General features: G+C 50.1%; 1 protein-coding gene across 6 annotated transcripts in view; it reads left to right on the top strand.

The window, feature by feature from the left end:
- Efa6 (Exchange factor for Arf 6) overlaps nt 1-19793 on the top strand; it is a 251722-nt gene that overhangs the window by 142018 nt on the left and 89911 nt on the right. For 5 of the 6 annotated variants that reach the window (XM_089582077.1, XM_089582080.1, XM_089582081.1 and 2 more), the window contains 2 exons: nt 3720-3786; nt 16597-16650. The exons of the other annotated variant lie outside the window; for it this stretch is intronic. In XM_089582077.1, coding sequence (XP_089438203.1) covers nt 3720-3786; nt 16597-16650 — 121 coding nt within the window. The remainder of the gene's footprint in view (nt 1-3719; nt 3787-16596; nt 16651-19793) is intronic. 6 annotated transcript variants of the gene reach the window in all.

Raw genomic sequence — 19793 nt, 5'->3', positions numbered from 1 at the left:
TTTCTTGACTTCATTCTCAGCCAGATCAGCCGGTTCCGGTAGGTCAAGCCCTCTCGTATACTGCGCTTCCTCGTGCTTTGTCATTGGCTAGTCTTGCATGCGCTTCACTCAGTCTGTAGTGAGAGGGAGGGAGCACCCCGAGACTATCGACAGGCAACGGGAAGTGGGCGAAAAAAAGTTTCGTTCCCCTTTTCCTTGGGAGCCAGCGCTTTATATAGAGGGGAGTATTCACTAGCCACGACAGCTGGGTCCTGCTTTCACGCAATCCGCTGCTCCCTCATTAGCAGGGCTTTCCATTAGTAACACCCAAAGCGGCCCCATCGCGAAAAGAGCTCTGACATTGAAATAGCGGAGGCGCCGCTTCGACTGTCGTCTGATCCCTCCTAACGAGGTCCCGTAGACAAAGAAAATGCAAATATTTTAAAGTGGCCTTTTCTGCTGAAAATGTACAAGTTTCATCCTGACCGCTGTCGCAATTCTGAGATGTTAGAAACGCGAGAATGGCTCTTCTGTTCGCCGTCTAATGGTTCAGCCGAGCAACAACCTATGCCTCGAAGAAATTCCCGAAAGGTCCTCGGGCCAGTCAAGAAATGTCGGGTGTATTTTTAGAGCGAAAGCTGTAATTCACGACCAAAGCTGCCATCTCTGAAACCTTGACCTTTAAAAAGAAAGTAAATACTGGCGCTACTGGGATTCTAACCTGCGGCGGTGCGAACGGATTAGCTTCGCTGCCACTGCGCGGGAGCATTAATTACGCTATCACCGCAGCCGGTCTCGCCTCGTGTTATTAAACTGCAACACACTCTCGCCCTGTGCATTGCGCATCGTTGTCTTCTTGAGATTCCATCTGCGGCGCGAACAAGTCAGATCAGCTTATCCTCGGTCAAAGCTTAACCTGTGGCTAATATCGTGGCTATAGCGCTCGCGTGTGAAATACTTCAGCTCCTTCCGCTCCCGCGAGGAAAATGTACGTGTCGGCGAAGCGCTACCCCGTGGTTCTGAATCCTCGAGACTATGCAAAAGAGCACGTCCGCGATGTCCGTGACACATGAACATGACGGGCCATAATTGCACGCCAGCCCCGCCGCGGTGGCTCAGTGGTTATGGCGCTCGGCTACTGACCCGAAAGACGCGGGTTCGATCGCGGTCGCGGCGGCTGAATTTCGATGGGGGCGAAATTATAGAGGCCCGTGTGCTGTGCGATGTCAGTGCACGTTAAAAGAACCCCAGGTGGTCGAAATTTCCGGAGCCCTTCACTACGGCGTCCCTCATAGCCTGAGTTGCTTCGGGACGATAAACCCCAATAAACCAACCAACCTATAATTGCACGCTGGGAACCATGTTGCGCGTAGTTGAGTAAGTTAGCTAGTCACGCTGAGTACGGTTCGCAGGTATACGCTCGAAAACAATAAAAATCCATGGGCGACCTCGCTCGTGTCTCGGCGCGGTCCGTACAGCATTAAACGCTGAGTGCTGTCGCTCCGCAAGTTATATGGGCGCCGGGCGAGCTCGGCTGATGTGACTTTCGGCGGCTCTACAGGCCCCCGCGTCCGCTTTCTTATCGGCACTTTCCGGTGCTGTGGCCGCGACGCTGGCCACTCTTTATGAATATGGCATGGGCGCCGTGTCGGGGGCCAGGTGACGGCTAGACGTGTCCGTTCTCGGCTGGGGAGCCGGCAGTTCTATACTGGGGTCGCGTGTCTGTCGCAAGGTGCCGTAAAGTCACTGGAGAGTTGTGGCGCTGGAAATTTTTACTGCGTAGATCTATGGTGGTTTTTTGTATGCGTATGCAGTCTTATCGAGCATTTATTTATTTGGCCTTTTCCTTTTCGCGTGTAAGGTGGAGCCGTTTGTTCCAAGCTGAACCCTGTGGAAATTTCAGCAGTCCGGTCGGTGCAGGGACCGTGAAATCCGTTCAATGTTCTTGGTTGTTTCACTTTGCAGCGAAACGTCTTTGGTAGCTGTTTTTTTCTTCTTGTGAACCACTTACCGCGCTTGCTGCCTTCACTTCGGGGCAGACCATGTTCGGTCAAAGGGAGCATTCTTCCCATGCTCCGTCAAGGACTCGAGTGCGGTACTCCGTGACTGGGTTTCGCTGGGATGTGGTTATCAAGGTGCCAGCAATGCTGCGTTGGTTATTGCCTGTCGGATAATTTGACTAATTTGCGTGCGCACGGAGTGCTCCTAAACGTAGCGAATTGTGGATTGCGTTTTTCTGTTTTTTTTTTTTTTGTAGCCGCGAGTCTCTTTGCTCTTATATGACTAATGGGACGATGCTCTCTGCATCCGTTTAAAGGCGCTTTTTTGTTTGTTTCGTGACCAGCTAAGCGCTCTTGTGGATCTTTGATCTGTTCCGTAGCTTCTTCAAGCGGGCACATGATCCTTGTTCGCCTTCATTCGATGCTGACAGGCGGCAAAGAAGCCGCCAAATTATTTTAGAAGCGGCAGTGACACGTTCAGATCCTGCGGAATTCACAGAATAAGTGCGTATATATTTCTGCTTTGTCTTTCATCCCTTCTGTCACGAGCATGATGAGACGTAATGCGGCAAGAATTCTGCTCTCAGCTATGCATCTTAGAGCGCAGACAGGGACGGGCAAAAATTGCGAAATTCACGACCGGAGGGGAGAAGGAGCGCAAACGATATAGGACTTGCCATTCGCCAGACAAGAAATTCGCTTCTTGGAGGATTGTAGTCGCAGTCCGTTCGATCCTATAGGCGGTCCTTATCACGAACGATTTCCTCCCCCTCCCCGGCACTTCCTACGGGCCTAATACCATATGTCATGACCTTCGCTCTCGACAAAGAAAAAAGAAAAAGAGAGAGAGAGAGAAGAGCACGACCTGATCTCTCGTGGCATTCGGGACTTCGCTTCGCATCAACGCCCACGCGGCAGCGCTATGGGAACCCGCGTCACTTAACGATGAACTGCGCGATTCACTTTTGTTTCTATACGACGCCCCGGCCGACCTGACGTGCCCTCTTTGTCTTTGGCCTCCTGAACCCCGTTGTTCCGCAGCATCGGACCAGTTTTTTTTTTTTCTCCCTTTCTTTCTTCTTCGACGGCGGTCAGCGGAGTACGGGGCGTCCTCCGAGCAAACCACGCGGCACAGGGCTTCGTTCGGACGACGCGCCGACGGCGGGACTCAGACGTCGCGCCGTCGTCGGTCGCCGAGTAATGCAATTTGTCTTGAACCGCTTCTGGTTGCAATATGCTATGCCCCCCCCCCCCGCGCGCTCTCCATTTTTCCTTTTTTGTAGCACTTGGTTTTTTTTTTTTTCATTTGTTGTCTGTTTGCTTGTCGCCGTCTGTGGTTGTCGGTGTCGCGCCATTTTTCTTTTCCCATCGACGGCATCTTTGCCATCCTCTGCGGTCCAGGCGGGCGCCGGAGATGGGTTCTCGCTGTCGTGCGAGGAAAACTTGAGCGGACTATACATAAGGGTGCCACTGGACAGAAAGAGCTTGGGCTTCTTTCTCTATTTCTCTTTTCTCATTCTTCTGCTGTTATTTTTTGTTCTTTCGTTGTCCATTCTCGTTGCCGCGTGACGACCGGCTGTACATGCGTGTGGCTTGGTTTACCAAGTTTCCTTTTTTTTTTGTCGCTCTTTTGCCGGTTTTTTTTTTTTTCGAACTTTCTGCGTGTCGTTGTTTTTGCATCCTTGGTTCATTCGGCGTGTGTAACTTATATGGGCCGTTCCCGCTGTCTCTCGTTCGCAGCTCGAAGCCGGCGACGTCATTGTCGAGGTCAACGACACCCCCGTGGTCAGCTTCACCACCAAAGAAGGTGAGTGCTGCGGCTTCTCTGTCCACTCTATGTTCTTGCGTAATAGCCTTCTTTCTGGCGGGCTTTTTCTTTGTGTGGTTGTTGCCGGTGAGGTTCTTCTGGGGAGTGACGCCGCGAAACCTTTGGTTCGAGTCAAAGCATATCGTGAAAATTTTATCATTTGATATGAAGCATAGTTTTATTTTTGAAAAGCACGACGCGGTGAACGATCTCTCTCTTAATGTAGGCGAGAAAATGTTCTTAGATGTTGCTGTATGAATGTCTCTTATGATTTTTTTTTCATGATTGGCAGTAAAATTTCGCGTCTAACAAAAGGGAATTAAAATGCAGTACCGCATTCAAATTAATTTAACATATAAATTCAAATTAATTAATGAATTGAATAATTTCCTATTTTTTTCATGTGCGTCAGAGCTCATATGCAGCCCGTGGCTATGCCTCGTTCACGCTCGAAGGTGTTTTCCCTGTTTCCGATCCAGACGCTTAGAGAAACTGTTTGTGGAGCTCGCAGCAGCATCAGAATCATGTCACTAAATACTACGCAATTAATATTAAGCAGTGAAAATACCTTCTTGGATTTAGGCTCTACTGTTGTGAGTTCCTCGAAAAACTAACAGCTCCCAATTTTGCATGAAAGATGATTAACATTTGGAAAGGAGCCCACCGTTTAAGACTCACACGAAGGCTGGCGGTTTACCATTATGGGCCATCGAGCGTCAGCTGCCGCAACACCTTTTACGTCCGGTCTTTCGCGGCAAGTAAAAATGAGATATGATCTCTGCACTATCGGCGACTGTGAACACGCACTGTAACGCGACTTGTGAGGTCAGTCGGAGACTTATTATTACAGAAACGCCTATTGGCGAGTTTGTGGTGGTATTCTTTGCTATAGAAGTCGTCTGTTCGGCTCGGCTTGTTCAGTTTGTACAGCTGCTGGCGAAGCCAGCATACTCAAAACGACGCTGCTAACATTACACGTAAGATTTTGTTACATGACGCGTAGCAGTTAACGCGTGCGCCTTTGGAATCGACGAAGATCTTCCTCTATTTCTGCGCTTTGTAGAAACGGACGAACAAAAGCGTGTCGGAAGTTCTGTGTTTTCTACAGGTTATTGTATACACAGTACAACTAAAACTTCTACCGAAATGAAGTTGCATTTTCGCACTGTATTACTTTTTCTGCCCATTCTAAAGTCTGTATAGACCGCTAGCCCGTTGTGTCGCAAGACGGTGCGGGCAGGGCACCGGCATTTTTATTCTTTTTAATTACCCACTCTGAAGTCTGTATAGACCGCAGGTTAGCGTCCCGATGATCAGGAAACGGGGTATAAATCCTTAATCGAGGGTCCCATTCTGTCCGGTTCCGCTGAGGCAACGTACCTGCAGCTTCGCTGGCCCGAAAGACGCGGGTTCGAACCCGGCCGCGGCGGCTGAATTTCTTTGGAGGAGAAATTCGAGGCCCGTGTACTGTGCGATGTCAGTGCACGTTAAAGAACCCCAGGTGGTCTAAATTTCCGGAGCCCTCCACCACAGCGTCTCTCATAGCCTTAGTCGCTTTGGGACGTTAAACCCCATAAACCAAACCAACCTACCTGCAGCTTCGTCAGCTACGCGTGCTCTACGACCTGCTGTAAACAGGTTAGCGCAGCTTGCTTCTGCTGGCTAGCTGTGCAGGTGGTTAAAGCTGCTTTGTTTTGTTTTTTTGTCCGCTTCGCGAGTCTGGCCTCACCTTTGGCTGCTCGCGACCGTGCCCCCCCTCCCATGAAGCACACCCCGGCGCGCGTAGCGGTATGCGCGCATTGGTGTCGCCGCGTCCCCTCCTCGCCCAGACTGCGGCCGTAACGGCGGTAGTCCCCCGCGGGGTCTCCGGGTCGCCGCCGAGGCCTGTCTGCCTGTCCCCGTCGCCGTCTCGTGTGTCTTCACGCGCCGCCGGAGATGTGCGCCGGCGAAAGGCGGTGCTCTGTCCTTCGCTGCCGCAGACTTGACGCGGCCTGCCCGCTGGTGATCTGAACGGCTTCGCTTTGTTCTTGTCGTGTCATCGCCGCTGTCTGTCAGCCGATGGCGTAACGTGGGCGCCGACGGGCTCGCCTTACGGCCTGCGTAGTAGTACATACATGCACGCAGCCCGGCGGTGGCGCGTGTATTCGCCCACCCTCTATGCTGTTACAGCCGTAACCGCCAGTACGTGTACGGGTTTTTTCTCCCTTGGAAAGCTTACGCTTTCGCCTTTCTTATTTCTTTCGACTGTTGATGGAGTTCGGAGTGCGTAGCCTCAGGGTGCGCTCAAAGCTTGCTTTCTTTTTTTCGACTCGAGGGGTGCTCGCAGCCTCGTTGTTATTTTCTGTTTTTGTCCAATCAGCTGTGCCGCTTTGGCTGAAGGGGTCCACTGTTAGTAAATACATTACTCGGTTTCCGCCTGTGTGCGCGGCCCTCGTCTCCGAATGTTGGGTGAATGTCGGGTTCACCGAATGTCTCTGGTGAAGGCAACCGGCCTACTGCGCGTTCGCGAGCCCGGGGACCCCCACGCGCGGCTGAGCTTGGCGTGACTGAAGGTCTCGTGAGATGGAATATTGCGGTGAAGGATGAAAGGCAGCTTCGCTGCATGCTGCAATTAGATCTCAGTGTCCTGCAGAACGGCTTTAGATCAGAGCTGTTCGTCTATATGCAGCAAGTGTAAGACAGAGGTGCTTGTATATTGTGTAAAATTTTAAACAAAATCAACCAATCAATCAGTCAATCAAATCGTTTGACATCGTCTTAGGACGCTTCCCTCTTATTCTTAAAATTTATAACTAAATGATGTGTTCCTGCTGGTCAAGGGCATGCCATGAGATACCGTGGAGAGGAAGACTGCGAGCCTGCGGTACAGTTTCGACCAACCGAGCTTTCTTCAACGCGCACCGCAATCTCGACGAGTGGGTGTTTCCTCTCTCTTCCGCTCCTTTGGAATGCGGCCGGCGCTGCCGCGGGAAGCGAACCCGCGTCGCTGCGCCGCCGCGACGCGTTGACATCCTCCCTCAATTCTTGCTTCGTCATCGTGTTAAGAGTGCGGCAGTGTGCTTAGGTAAGGCTGCGCGCGGCAGCCTGGCGATAGTGCGTGCTATGATCAGCACGCACTATCGCCAGGCTGCCGCGTGTGCGTGCGCGTTACACCTTGTGTGCGTGCGCGTTATGTGTGCGTGCGCGTTACACCTTGCTGCGTTGCAACCGTTGTTCGCGCGTCGACCGGAAAAGTCGAATTTCTGTGTTGTTTCCATCCCGTCTTCGCCGTGAAGGAGACGGCGCTAATTGCTTTCACATTATTCCGCACCTCGCGAACTGCGCGTGACCTCGATGTGTCTGCCAGTATTTGACGCTCGTTTAACTGCCCGTGCCTTTTTTGTCGCCGTCGGCCTCCTCGCCGTCTGTTTGCGGAATTTCGCCATCGGACGAGGCCTTCCCCCTCCCCAGTCTCCCCGTGCCCCTACACGCGTCGCGCTTTTCTCAGGAAGAGTAATTAAGACCTCGGGGAATTGCTGCTAATGAATCACTTTGTCGGCGGCCACCGGGCGTCAGTTTTCGTCGTTTCTTTGGGGTGGGAGCGAGCGGGTGCGGAGAGGGACGTGTTATTGGTTGCGCGATAAATTTTCCTTTTCATCCGTTTCTTGGGACGTTAAACCCCGATAAACCAAACCTTTTCATCCGTTTCCTAAGAGGCCATTCGGACATCGTGGCTGTCTTCGACGCTTGAAATCTTACATATTTCACTGCCATCCCTTAACTACCGCTTTTTGTGCATTTCTTTTTTCGTGTCGTTTTTGTAACTGCTTGTTTTGGCGAACTTTCGTGTGTGTGTTTGTCGTGCGTTGCTGTTATCACGCACTCCCAGCTTCGTGACGTACTTGAACTTCTTAATGGGGCTGTTGGCCCTTCCAGCTAGTCTCGGCTTCTACTTGCACGCACTTTATTTTATCCTAAGCAGGCGCGTCTTCCCGGTTTGTTTTTTTCGCATCATGCATATACGTGTGCAGGGGCATGTATTCAGTGCTAGGAGAGGGTGAGCTGCGCTTTCGTCGGAGCTCATAATGGTGTCCGCCATTTTTAACAGCGCGCGCGTCGTGCATATTCCTGTTTACCGCGGAATGTGGCGAGCAGGGAGGAATCACGCCCTCTGCCGCCAAATAGATGCTCTTCTCCCGGTTTCGCCGACCCGTTCGGTGATTTACGGACACATCTCCGCGCCCTGGGCCGCCGCTCTCTTGTCGGCGCGGAGCTCCATGCACGCTGTGTCGTCGGCTCACTGCATGTTGCAGCCAGCAAAGGCCTACACGAGCGCGCGGGCAGGCGTGCGCGCATGCGCATGTTTTGGCGGAATTTGCATGGAAAGCTCGTCGTTCTGCGTTCACGAGCGAGGGAGCAACGCCCATCACTTCCTATAAATCATTCTGAAAGACGGTCCGCGGAAGAGCTGCTTCTCGTGGCCGCTACGTCTCCCCCCTCCCCTCCCCTCCTTTCTCTCTCTCTCTCTCTCTCTCTCTCTCTCTCTCGCTCGCTCGAGGTGTCATCGTCGTCGTCGCCATTTGCGTTGCATTTTTCTTGCTTTTGGTCCGTAGTATACGGTTATTTTACAGCGTTGCCTTCGCCGTGATAGCCGGGAAAATAGCCTAGCCCTCGTTAGCCCTCAACCCGTTTGGTGGGGCCAGTTTTAGGCCAACGGTGTTCAGCCGCCGATTTTTTGTATTCGCATCTCTTGGTGAGGTCATCGGGTGGCGTTGGGGAACACGCTCAAGGTTAGGTTGCAGGCAACATAAATACTCCATAGCCGAGTTGGCAGAGCACCATACGCGAAATGCGGAGGTCGTGCGTTTGAATCCCACTGGCGGCATGGGGTTGTTTTTTTCTTCTACTTTGTAACCAATTATCATTCGGGCATAAAATGATTACACTAATTTCCATTTCATCAACGCCACAAATTAAAAAGTACACATTTCCCTATGCTTTCCTTGCTTTTGGTGACTTGGCTTCCTTCACTTGTATTTAGGTTAGTTTTTTGGATATGAGTTTCAGCGTAAAATGCAGCAAAATTTAAGAAATTACTGAAATAATTAATCGGGCTCATGTGTGCGTGTTGGAGATTGTAACCATTTCAGCGAGCCGCCTTTCGTTGCCAGATCTTATTGCCCGAACTAGGATGCGTTTTGTGTGTGTGTGTGTGTGTGTGTGTGCGTGCGTGCGTGCGTGCGTGCGCGCGCGCGCGCGTGTGTGTGTGTGTGTGTGTGTGTGTGTGCGCGCGCGTGTGCGTGTGTGTGTGCGCGTGTGTGTGTGCGCGTGCGTGCGTGCTGCGTGTGTACGTGCATTAAACCTGTATGCCCGTTGTGTCGTGCGACCCGCCATGTTTGTGAGTGTGCGCGTGCGCGACAGTGCGCTGTTTTATTTTGTGCTCTTGCTGTTGCTCCTGCTTTCGGCGTTCCCCATCATGGTACAAGATGTTGTACCTGCAGCATGCCCACCGTCGATGCCATGGCCTGCTGTTTGTCTCTGCGAGACTGGTAGCGCCTTTGGTGGGCCTTGGGTGAAACTCGGTCCAGCTCGACCCTGCGCTGCGTTGCCCCGAGCGCCGTGCTGCGTCTAAGTCGGGCGACAGCTTGCGACGAGCGCTTGTGTGCCCACAGCGCTTGTCGTCGTGTGTGAGACACTTAGCGAAACTTTGCGTCTTTTATTTGTAGATTTTTTTTTGTTTTTTTGCAAGCGCCGCGGCCGCCAGCCTTGCCGCTGTTTCGTAAGAAGGGAAGAAATGCTTCAAACTTTCGTAATCGCCAAGTGACGTTGCTGGAGTTTCGATGGCTCCATTGGTATGAAAAGACGTTGAAAAGGGCAAGATAGACGTGGAAGAAAAAAAAGGAATTAAGGAGATAACTCGAGTCCGTGTTTTTAGTCCTTTATATTTCATCGATGTTTCAGATAGTTTTTTTTTTTTTTTTTTCATCCGAGGAGTTTCTCAAGCTGTTACTGAAAAAGGGCAGTCCGCGTAAGTAGCGGCTTAAAACAGCGGAGGGAATCGCGGCTCTTCGATTGATTGGAGAAACATTGGAAGCTATAGGGCCCCAAATGGAATAAGGGGAGGAAAATTTGTTCTTGAAGAAAGTTGACGACGCGAAAGCCCGTTCACGAGTTTTCCGGTTAATTAAAACGTACGTGCAATTACATATTTGAGAGGAAACCAGAGTAGCTTAGTATGAAGGAGCAAGGAGTGCGATCAAAGCTCGTTTTTATGGGGAGCAAGAAAGCGAGAAGAGAAAACTGAGTGCAGTTTGAAACGAGGCGTATGTATACCGACGGGCTGGATTGGCTTGAAAATGATGCGAGTCAGTTCTCCGCCTAATTCACGGTCTTTTCATTTGCCGGAAAGAAGCTCGTGATCTGCCGGACAAAAGAAGAGGTTCCAGTGTGTCAAAAATTTACAAGAATTGCGGGCTGGCGGTACTTCCGATTGCAAAGTGAAGCGCGCTCCAAAGAGGCGCGGAAACGAACGAGCACTTTCTCGATTCCAAATTGGTGAGCTTTGACCAGATCGGCGGCTGCTGTTCCTCGTTCGTTTAATTTCTCGTTATTTCTTCCTCTTTTTCTTTCCTTTCTTGCTCCCTCCCTTCTTTCCTTCTTCCCTCGCTCCCTTCCTTCCTTGCTGCCTTCCTTGCTCTCTCCCTCCCTTTCATCCTTCCTTCTTTTCTTTTCATTCCTTTATTTCTTTCCTTATTCTCCCTTTTCCTTTCTTTCTCTGTTAATTTCTTCTCTTTTCTTTTTTCCTTGTTTCTTCCATCACTTCTTTCTTTCGTGTGTCGCGGTGGCTCGGCCGCGCTAGGTTTATCCTCGGTCACCCGGAACTGTTCGTGCCTGTTGTCATACAATTGTTTAGTCTGTTTGGTTCCTGTAGTTTAATGGTACGTTACCCTAATTGATAAATACTGCTAATGGTACTTGTGGAGCGCAACTGAGTGGGAACAGCGTGCCGCACATGCCGTTTGCTGCTGCCATACTTCTTAAGCTGTCTAAGAATTCGCTGGCATTTAAGCTCTAACTGCAGCTGGCGCCACCAGAACCAGATACCTAATTCTGAACGGTGTTTGCATCCACGAACGGTCCTTTTCTGGCTGGTTCCGGTGACCTGGACAGCAAAAGATGCATGGCTCGCCGTACGATAGCCAAGGCGCCGTCCACTCGGGCGCTGTGATTACGTGCGAACAGTTTTGAGAACTCAGCCCCTGGTTTGCTGACCTCTATGGTTCCAGCAAATTTCGGTACAGAGAAACGCTTCTCGCCAACTTTGAATTCGCTTCGACGCCTGCGTTCCGGGGCCAGCTGCGGCGATTCTATGTTTTGACTAGGTTGATTTGGGGCAAACTTGTCAATCTCATCTGGCCACCTCACTGTTTGCCGGCCCCTGCTACGTTTACGTTCTCTTGGAATCAACTCAATTGCCCTAAGGGACTAGTGGACTGTCTATTTCTCGCCTAACTCCATTCCTCTTCTCTACTTGATTTCGGCTAGGATGCCACGAACTGGCATTTATTCCCTAACCCCACTCTGCTCTCCTCATGTATATTGACGTTACCTCCATCATTTCATTCTCCGTTGTTCGGTGCATTGTCCACTAATAAATTTAAACCCTTTGTTCCTTGTTTACATTCCACAGGGAGTGCCCAAATACGACTATCATGCATTTTCCTCGTCCACACTTTCATTGTACGCTTTCATGTTAAGACGTCTTATCTTCGCAAATGATAGGGGCATGCTTGATGTCGCCTTCATAAAAAAAAAAAAACTGCATGTTGTTTCGTAAGGCAAAGCAACAAGGAAAGCGAATTGAGTTAACTGATCGTATCCGAAACAGACCGCCGCCGGCGCAGGACAGAAGCAGCGCCTGCCCGCGGCGGAGGCCGGTTGCCACTGTTTACGAGCACGCCCCACTTTGTACGTCATACAAAGCACCGGGGCGCTGCAGGCGTTTGAGGACATGCGACGAGCTGTGCAGCCACTCCCGTGTTCAGCCCGGAAGACAAGTGAAGAAGAGCGCAGTAATGGCTGGAGTACGCTGTGGTGGCTGGCAGCCTTCGGGAGGGCATTTGCGAAGTGTTGTGTACAATCAAAAAGCGATAATGACTGCAGCAGCCGGACGGAGTCTGGCGTCCCTGACATCCGAGAAGTGGAATCTGCGTCTACAACTTCCTGCCCCGTTTTTTTTTGTGCCGGTTTCGGTGGTTCGCAGCGACAGGCTCGCGCTCACGGTTGTCAGCGTTTCCCGCAGCTTTCGGCGCGCGCTGGGGGGGGGCGTCTCGTGGAAATGTTGGCCACGGCTGGCCCAACTGCAGCTTTCGCTGGCCTCAACGACATCCTGAAACGAAGGGAACTCCGGCTTGAGCGCGGTGTGTGTCTGGCCGGCGCCGTTTCCGTTGGGTGTGTCATTTGTATCTTTGTTGATTGGCTGGCGCTCGTACGCCTGCGGACTGCTCAACGCTATTTCGTACAGTCTTGCCGAAGTTTTAGGCGTCACGGGCAAGGTTTCGTATCGATCTCCGGGGTTGCCACGGTTCGCTGATTGCACGGAGAAGCCTTCGAAAGGTTCATCCGCATTAAAAAAAAAAAAAACGAAAAAGGAAATGTGGAGCATACTTAATTTATTGAGAAGCGAGGATTTACATTTTGGGCCCCTGCGTGATTTCTGTTCCTCCAATTGAGAGCGGCTCACGATGCAAACAAAGCGTGGCGCGTATTAATTTGATGGCACGGTACACGATGGCGCAGAAGTGTAAGAAAGGGTTTCAAGTTGTTCAGAAATGTAAACATACAGACACAAATATAGAGGGAGTTGGGCGGGGGGATCATTACAGAAAAAGGCGCACAGGAAGAAGATGGTTCCAGACGTTACTTAATTGCTTGAAGCTTGTCTTCTAACTGCATGTCTGTCGGTTTCAGTATTTTTTCGGATCGTCAAGAGTTCTGAACACGCTGCTTATGCAGCTTCCGCTGGCATTGGTGGCTCAATGGGCTGGGGTTCCCCCGTTTTACCTAGTCTTGTTTTAACGCTGGCTACAGACTGCAGCGAAAACGTGCTAAAATTAGCCACAATTCATGAGTCCCCAAAATATTGCGTGAATACGGGCTTATTGGGACATCTGTGTCTGCATGAATAATCTTTTTTTCTTATTTCATTTTCTTCTCTTTCTCTTTTCCTGGTACCTCTCGCTTCTAAGATTTTCGCGCCAGCGGCGCGGAGTGTCCGGTGTTCTCTGTAGTGAGTTGTGTGTGCCCCTTTGCTTTGGAGTCCTCTCCTTAGGCCTGAGGTGTTTTCGTGCAAACACGCCCGTCGTGTTAGCGCTGGCACGAAAGATATCGCATTTTCTGACTGGTCGTGTGCTTTGATTTCGACAGGATACTCTCGCACTCGTCCGAGGGGAGTCTCGCGATCGAAGAGCCGATATCGTGTTCCCGGAGGGCACTGGCCTTGCCAGTCGGCGATACGGGCTGAAGGGTTTCACTCGCGCGTAGGAGGCGGAGAAAGTTCCATAACATCCTTCAAGGCCAGAATCGGAACGACACCATCACCGGCAGCGCGTACCACTGCTGTCGGAGCACCATAGTGCCTATAGCGACAAAATATTTTTTTTTTAAATAATAGTGCTTACCGTGACGTAGTGAAATGTATTTCAACTTTTCAGTTTCTGGAAGCACAGTGGTAAAAGAAATAGTTGTCAGTGATTCAGATTCGATTCAGAGCATGGGCTTCACCGCCGTACGTAGATCGCGTTCTGCTTCACTGCGGAACATTCAGCTACTGCGACGAAGAGTGGCGCAAATCGTACGCTTTCGGCTCTTGGCGACCGTCGTCGTCGTCGTTCGTGTTCGCCTTGCTTATCTGAGCGAATGACGTTTGGGATTTGGCCTCCGGTAAACTGATGCCACTGTGACTCGGCGAACTTACCGTTATTGCCAGGGATGGTCTGTGTAGAAGTTCTGGCGGAGACTGATTTACACGTCTTGACGGCTTCTGAGCCGTCAAACCCCAGTTTAGTAATGATTTAATTACTTGCAAACTCGCGGGCATTCTTCTCCGAAGACAACGCCTAGCATATTCCTGCTTGTGGGGTAGAGGGGTGGCGAAGAGCGAAGGCGAGCTCACGCTTGTCCCGTTGGGTGTTGTGGCGAGCCTTTCGGCTGATAATTCCGTCCGTCGACCCGCGGGACCGTCGGAACGCGCGCGTCAAGAACGAGTCAGTTTGGGGCGCCTTCGCGTTTCTTTTATTTATTTTTTTGGTTGTCACATACGAATTTTCGAGTTTCCGCACTCTGCTGCTATGGCTTTGAAGAGGGAGGCTTAGCGCGACAAAGGAAGGACAGCTCTTGTCCTTATATTTTCGCGCTAAGCCTCCCTTTAAAACTCACCGCTTGCCAACTAGCCCAAATTTCCCTCTGTGCTCTTCCGATATGCGCCGTGGCGGCCACGCTTCCCTCTGCGCCGCCCAGGGGACGCGCTGCGATCGCTTTGCCCATTCCGGAACTCGCGTGCGGCATGCTTATCTGCGCTCTTCTTAACCCGAACAACTCTTCAGCTCCGTGGTGCCCGCGCCGTCGGCCTGCCTGCTTCGTTGCGGATCGTTCCTATTGATGATGCGTGGAGCGCGTTTAATGGCCGGTTTGTTTCATTTATTACGATTTTTTTTTTTTGTCGATCGGCTTCGCATCTTGTGTGGGTTCCCTCTTTTTAGGAGGCGTGACCGCTGGATTTTTTTTCCCTCTCCATTATCGGGAACCATGTTTGCGCGGTGAAAGGAGGAGGGAAGGGAGAGAAAAAATGGATAGGACGAGTACACAATGCCACCTGCGCATGAAAAACAAGCGGCGCCCGTTTGGTCGTCCGGAAGGCGAGATCAATACGCTTTCTCCGCTTGTGCGGCCGAGTGCGGTCGATGTCGAGCGCCCGTCTTTCAGGGGTGTGTTTATCCCCCTGGTTATAGGGGCTGCTCCGGGACGATGTTATAGTTTGGATATTCAACAAAACGGGAAGAGGCAGCAATGTTTGCCAGTAGTCCGCGCGCCTTAGGCGCTCTCGCTACTGTTTTCTTTCTTTGATCAGGCGAACCGTGGCTTGCTCGAGGGCACAGTTGTGGTCTTTATCCGAAGATGGTATTCTTGCCCCGGGGCGTGGCACTGTTTTGCGAAATTGCGTGTTCGGCTGCGGAAGTGTTCTGCAAAAAAAAAAAAAAAAATGCGAGAAGAAAATATAAGCTAGGGGAAGCAAACGTCGCTGGTGGCAGCTGCACTCAGTGGATGTGTTGTGTTTCTACGGTAACTCCTCATTCCTGAGATGAGAAAAAAAAAAAGCAAAGAAAAATAAAATGCATATTGTTTGCGTGGTGGTTCAAAATTTTTCGACTAGTAGGCACAGAAGGTCTCAAATATCTCGCGGCCTCTGCACGAAATGGCAGTTCAATGTCAGTGTTCCTACACTAGAACGCAAACTACCTTCGGCAGTTGCTGCGCCGCCGGAGCTAACTACTGGAACGGCAGGGGCGGCAACTCTCTGCGTTGCTGGGTTGGCCGAATAGCCGCTTCTGATGTCCGTTAGTTCGGAAGAGTTTCCCGGAAAGAGTATCTTCCTTTTAACTTATTTTATGCCACGTGGGACCAAAGGAAATCAGCTCATTCAGCAATCTTTCAGTGCTTTTAGTTTAGATTAATTACGACTCGCGGCGCGAATCATCGTCGGCGTCGTCGCCTGACATCGTCGTTGTTTTGCATTGTACTGCAATTTCGGGACACGTTTCAGAGTTCCAGCTTGTCAGAGTTAATCCGAAGCCCTGCATTGCTGTGTGCCTCACAGCAACTCATTTGGCTTGGGCTCGTATGATCAATTTACTGTTACTTCAGCTGGCAGGGACGACTGCCTGGTTAGTCGGTAGTTCCCGATTTCAGTTTCTAGACCAAGACTACTACCGACTAAGCAGCCAGCTTTGGGGAAACAGAAGTGGTTTCCTTCATGACCTGATGACATGAATTTGGCGAAAGGCAAACTTACTTTCATTGAGGTCCCCCCACACTGCGGGTTTCGTGACCGACGCCAGCACGGCCACCATTTTACGTGGCGTTTGCGGTACTACAGGACGTACTTTCCACGTCCGCCGCCATGGTCGGGGGCGGCGCTGGTGAACACCTCCAAGGTCGGGCCACACGTAACATCAATACCTTCGAAAGTATAAGATGATACAGCCGCCGCCGTAGCTCGGTAGAACACTGCACGCGACATGCCGAGGCCGTGGGTTCGGATCGTACGAGCGGCATCTTTTCTACTTTCTATAAAATGACCTCCTGTATAAAATTATTACGGAGTTAACTTCCTCTTCTAATCAAGAAAACTAAATAAAGTAGCAGTCGCCAGTATTTTTCTTGGTTTCAGTGGCTGTTGGCTCCCTTTCCACGTGCGCCAGTGTCGAGAATTTCGCTTAAATAGTAGGCGATGAGATGGGATGGGTAAATATCTGTGAAACACGGCACGAACGCTACTAGTCTGCCGCAGCCATTGCTACACGAAACGTTCACTCAATTGAGTCTGCATTTTAACTCTACGTTTTACGCCGCTAGGCAATGTTACATTAGCTGCTATGAAGTAAGAATAATAATTTTAAGGCGCATACTCAACAACGGCTTCTTTTTTTTTTTTTGGGGGGGGGGGGGGGGGGGTCACTGTGGATTTATGCGCTCGTAAGATTTATTACATGCAGTGTTTTGTTAATTTCTCTAATGATATTTCCTTTTCTTTCACTCTTCTTGCTTTCGCAGTACTCAAATGTCTGAGGCTGGCCAACGATGTGGTGACGCTGAAAATAAAGAAAGGTATGTACTTCTGTTTTTCTCTAGTGTATTTCTGGCCAGACCTTTCTGTTACCTTTCCTTTTTGTTTAAGGCCTGCATCTTCGCTTTGAGGGGTTTTCTCGGTAGTTGTGAGTAAGGCGTACCCGTTCACCTAACAACAGTGCTGTTGTGCAGGAAAGCCGACCACTCAGGACAAATTTAAGATATGTGGCAAAGCTATGTGGCGAGTAACGCGCAAAGCTCCTGCGAGTTTTCAGTGGTGTTTTCACAATGCGCAATATCGGTGAAAGACGGGAGAAAGCGCGGATTCTCAGCAGCTTTCCAATCGCCTAATCACCACCGGAACACGGGCTCTTGCCTTTACCTCTTGTACGTTTGCGTTTCGTCAGAAGTTGCCGAGCAGAGCTTCAGCCGTCCCCAAGTTTTCAACGGAGCCACGGGCACCCTGGTAGGGTGGCTTCGCCGCGTGTCAACAATGTCCGTAAGAGTTTTGCACGCCTGCAGTAATAAGTTACTGCAGGACAGCAGTGTAGTTAGGTGAATGGGTACGCCTGACTCAGAACTATCGAAACGAGGGTCGAGGACAATAAAAGAAGCCGGCACAAGTATCAACTGAAATTTATTCAGAAAACACGAGAATTTGCCCCTCATTTATGACTAAATGCAACGTTGGTGCGCTAGCGCAATATACAGGGTGTTTCACCTAAGACTTCACATAATTTTTAAAAATAGGCTTTTTGCGTTAGAAGAGCACTTTGTTCGGCATAGTATTGTCAGCAGTGGAGTGCATCAGAATACAGCTAAGACATGCTGACTAGCAGGCTAAATAGTTCACTTTTTAACTATTACTGTTAGGCCCCTTTATTCCTAAGATGCGTCTAGCCCACCGTAAATAATATCCGTATCAGTTTTTACAATTTCGAAAAAGTGGCTACCCTCGGCGCTTACCCAACAAACTTTAGCTTTTTCGGCGAGTTACAGGCACTGGTGGATTTGCTTTGCCTGCAGGTCTCTTGAAAGCGCATGTATTTTGGCGCGATGTAGCCAAAATTTGATAGCCAAAGGTAACCACTTTTTCGAAGTTCTAAAAATTGATAGATATTACCATAGTCCTTCAATGCATTTATGGTCATAGAAACTTCGTAACACTACGGGAGAGCTTCATAGGTTGAACGCGCCTTCCACTAGGCAACGTCGCGAGCAAGGGAGCGTCTCAATGGCTGCGCGACTACAGGCGGGATGGGATGCCGGCGGTGTGGCAGCAACTATTTTTGTTTCTGACTTTGCCTTCGTTTGCAAAACAAGTACAGTGGACCTGACGCGCATGCCTGTGTTGCCGAATACTTGCTGCTTCACGGGTTGCAGCTCCGGCTACGGAGGTGCGCAGGAAAAGGCCTCTCTGTTCTGCCTGCCGAGCAACACCGAGCAGCGTAAAATGTGGATGCGGGCTATACCCCGTCAGGAAAGCGGTGGATTTAGCTTCTACTCTAAGCATTTTAGTGTCTGCAAGAGGCATTTGGCCCCACAGATTTAATTCGGCCTCACAAGTTTGTGATCAACGGAGAAGCAATGTCGCTGCAATGCGAGAAGCTGAAACTCGGGCCCGGCGCTGTCCCATGTTTATTCAAAGGCCTACCAGTGTACTTGAGCAAGAATCTGTGTGTATGTTGCATTTCAGACAGCTGTACTCTTCAATGTGCTTATGGCTTTCGGTGCGAAAGCACTACTTCACAAGGTCGAACCCACTAAGAATTTGGTGGCATCCCTGACTTTGAGGGTGCAGAAATAAAATAAATATTGCCATGACTAGGTTTCGAACCCCCAGTGGAGCAAAAGATCAGCTTCGCTGGACACTGCACTAGAGCACTATGCTATCGCAGCAGCCAATTATGCCTCGTGTTAAACTGCAACACACACTCGCGCTGCGCGCATTACACACCGTCATCTTCATCACCTTCCACCTGCGGAACGAACACATCAGATCAGCTTAACCTCGATCAGAGGTTAACCTGAGTCTAATATTGTCACCAGGTGTGCTGACGACCCAGCAAAGCAAAACCATGAGCCAACAAGGCTAAACACATGCGTTCGCACTTACGCTCAGGTTAACTACGTTAAACCCCTACCGCTTTTTATTTTTTGTACCTGTTGCTCCATGCTTCCTGTCAGTGCTCATTTTTAGATTATTGCGTAGCAGCTCATAGTTTGTCTCTTATTTTGGTAATGCACAGCCAGCACATGAGCAATGAACAAAAAATTTTAAAATTTCCTTGCACTCGTCAGCGCCTATAGTCACAGCGTGACGAAGTGTGTAAATAAATGGCTGCTGTAACAAGAGTCTCGGCTTTGTCACCTCCAGAAGTGTCAGCAAAAAAAAAACAAACATTTGATATAGCACCATCAAACTGTCGGTGCATTCGTCATGTGATCGCTTCTATAGCGCGCATTCTGGTTCTTAAAATTCCACCATAACGCCTTGTTTTCAGCAATAGTGAGATTGCATTATTTCTCACACGGTAAATGTCAGCCATAAGGTTTTTAGGCTCTTGATGTTGCAGCGAAGGTTTCAGGTGGTAACCAGTAAAGTAGCGTTCATCCTAAGCCCAAGTACCGATCCCCAGAAAGCACAAATACCAAGTGAATATCAGCCTGTTGTCCGGACAACAGCCGCTGCGAACAGGGCTCCCACCGCCATTTGTGCCCCCTCGCCGTGCCACTAGTGTCGTGCGCTGTCCCTATATGAACTTTGGCCAGAGTTTGATGACCAGAAAAAACATCGAAGGACTATTATATTACTTACGGTCGGCTGCATGCCTCTCAATAACTAAGGAATCTAACAGTAATAATTAAAAAGTTAACTCTATTCAATATTAGTTAACTAGTGTACTAGTTAGCACATCTTAGCTGTTTTCTGATTTACGACACCGCTGAAAATGCTATGCCGAAAAAAGCGCTCTTCTAACTTTAGAAGCCTATTTTTTAAAATTGTGTAGTCTTAGGTGAAACACCCTGTATATGAACCCTTCGCATAGGTTTCTTTTGATAGTTTTACCTATACTGTAAGTGGCAGCTGGCGCGGCGCGATTTCTGCCTTTGCACTTGGCTGTAGCTCTCGTGCACCGGTTTCGTCTTTTCCACGTGGCTGCAGGTGCAGCGGAACTGGT

This window comes from Amblyomma mixtum, chromosome 3, assembly GCF_055824585.1.
Source record: "Amblyomma mixtum isolate Tamu chromosome 3, ASM5582458v1, whole genome shotgun sequence".
NCBI classification, from domain to species: Eukaryota; Metazoa; Arthropoda; class Arachnida; order Ixodida; family Ixodidae; genus Amblyomma; species Amblyomma mixtum.
This window is presented reverse-complemented; position numbering and strand designations above follow the sequence as displayed.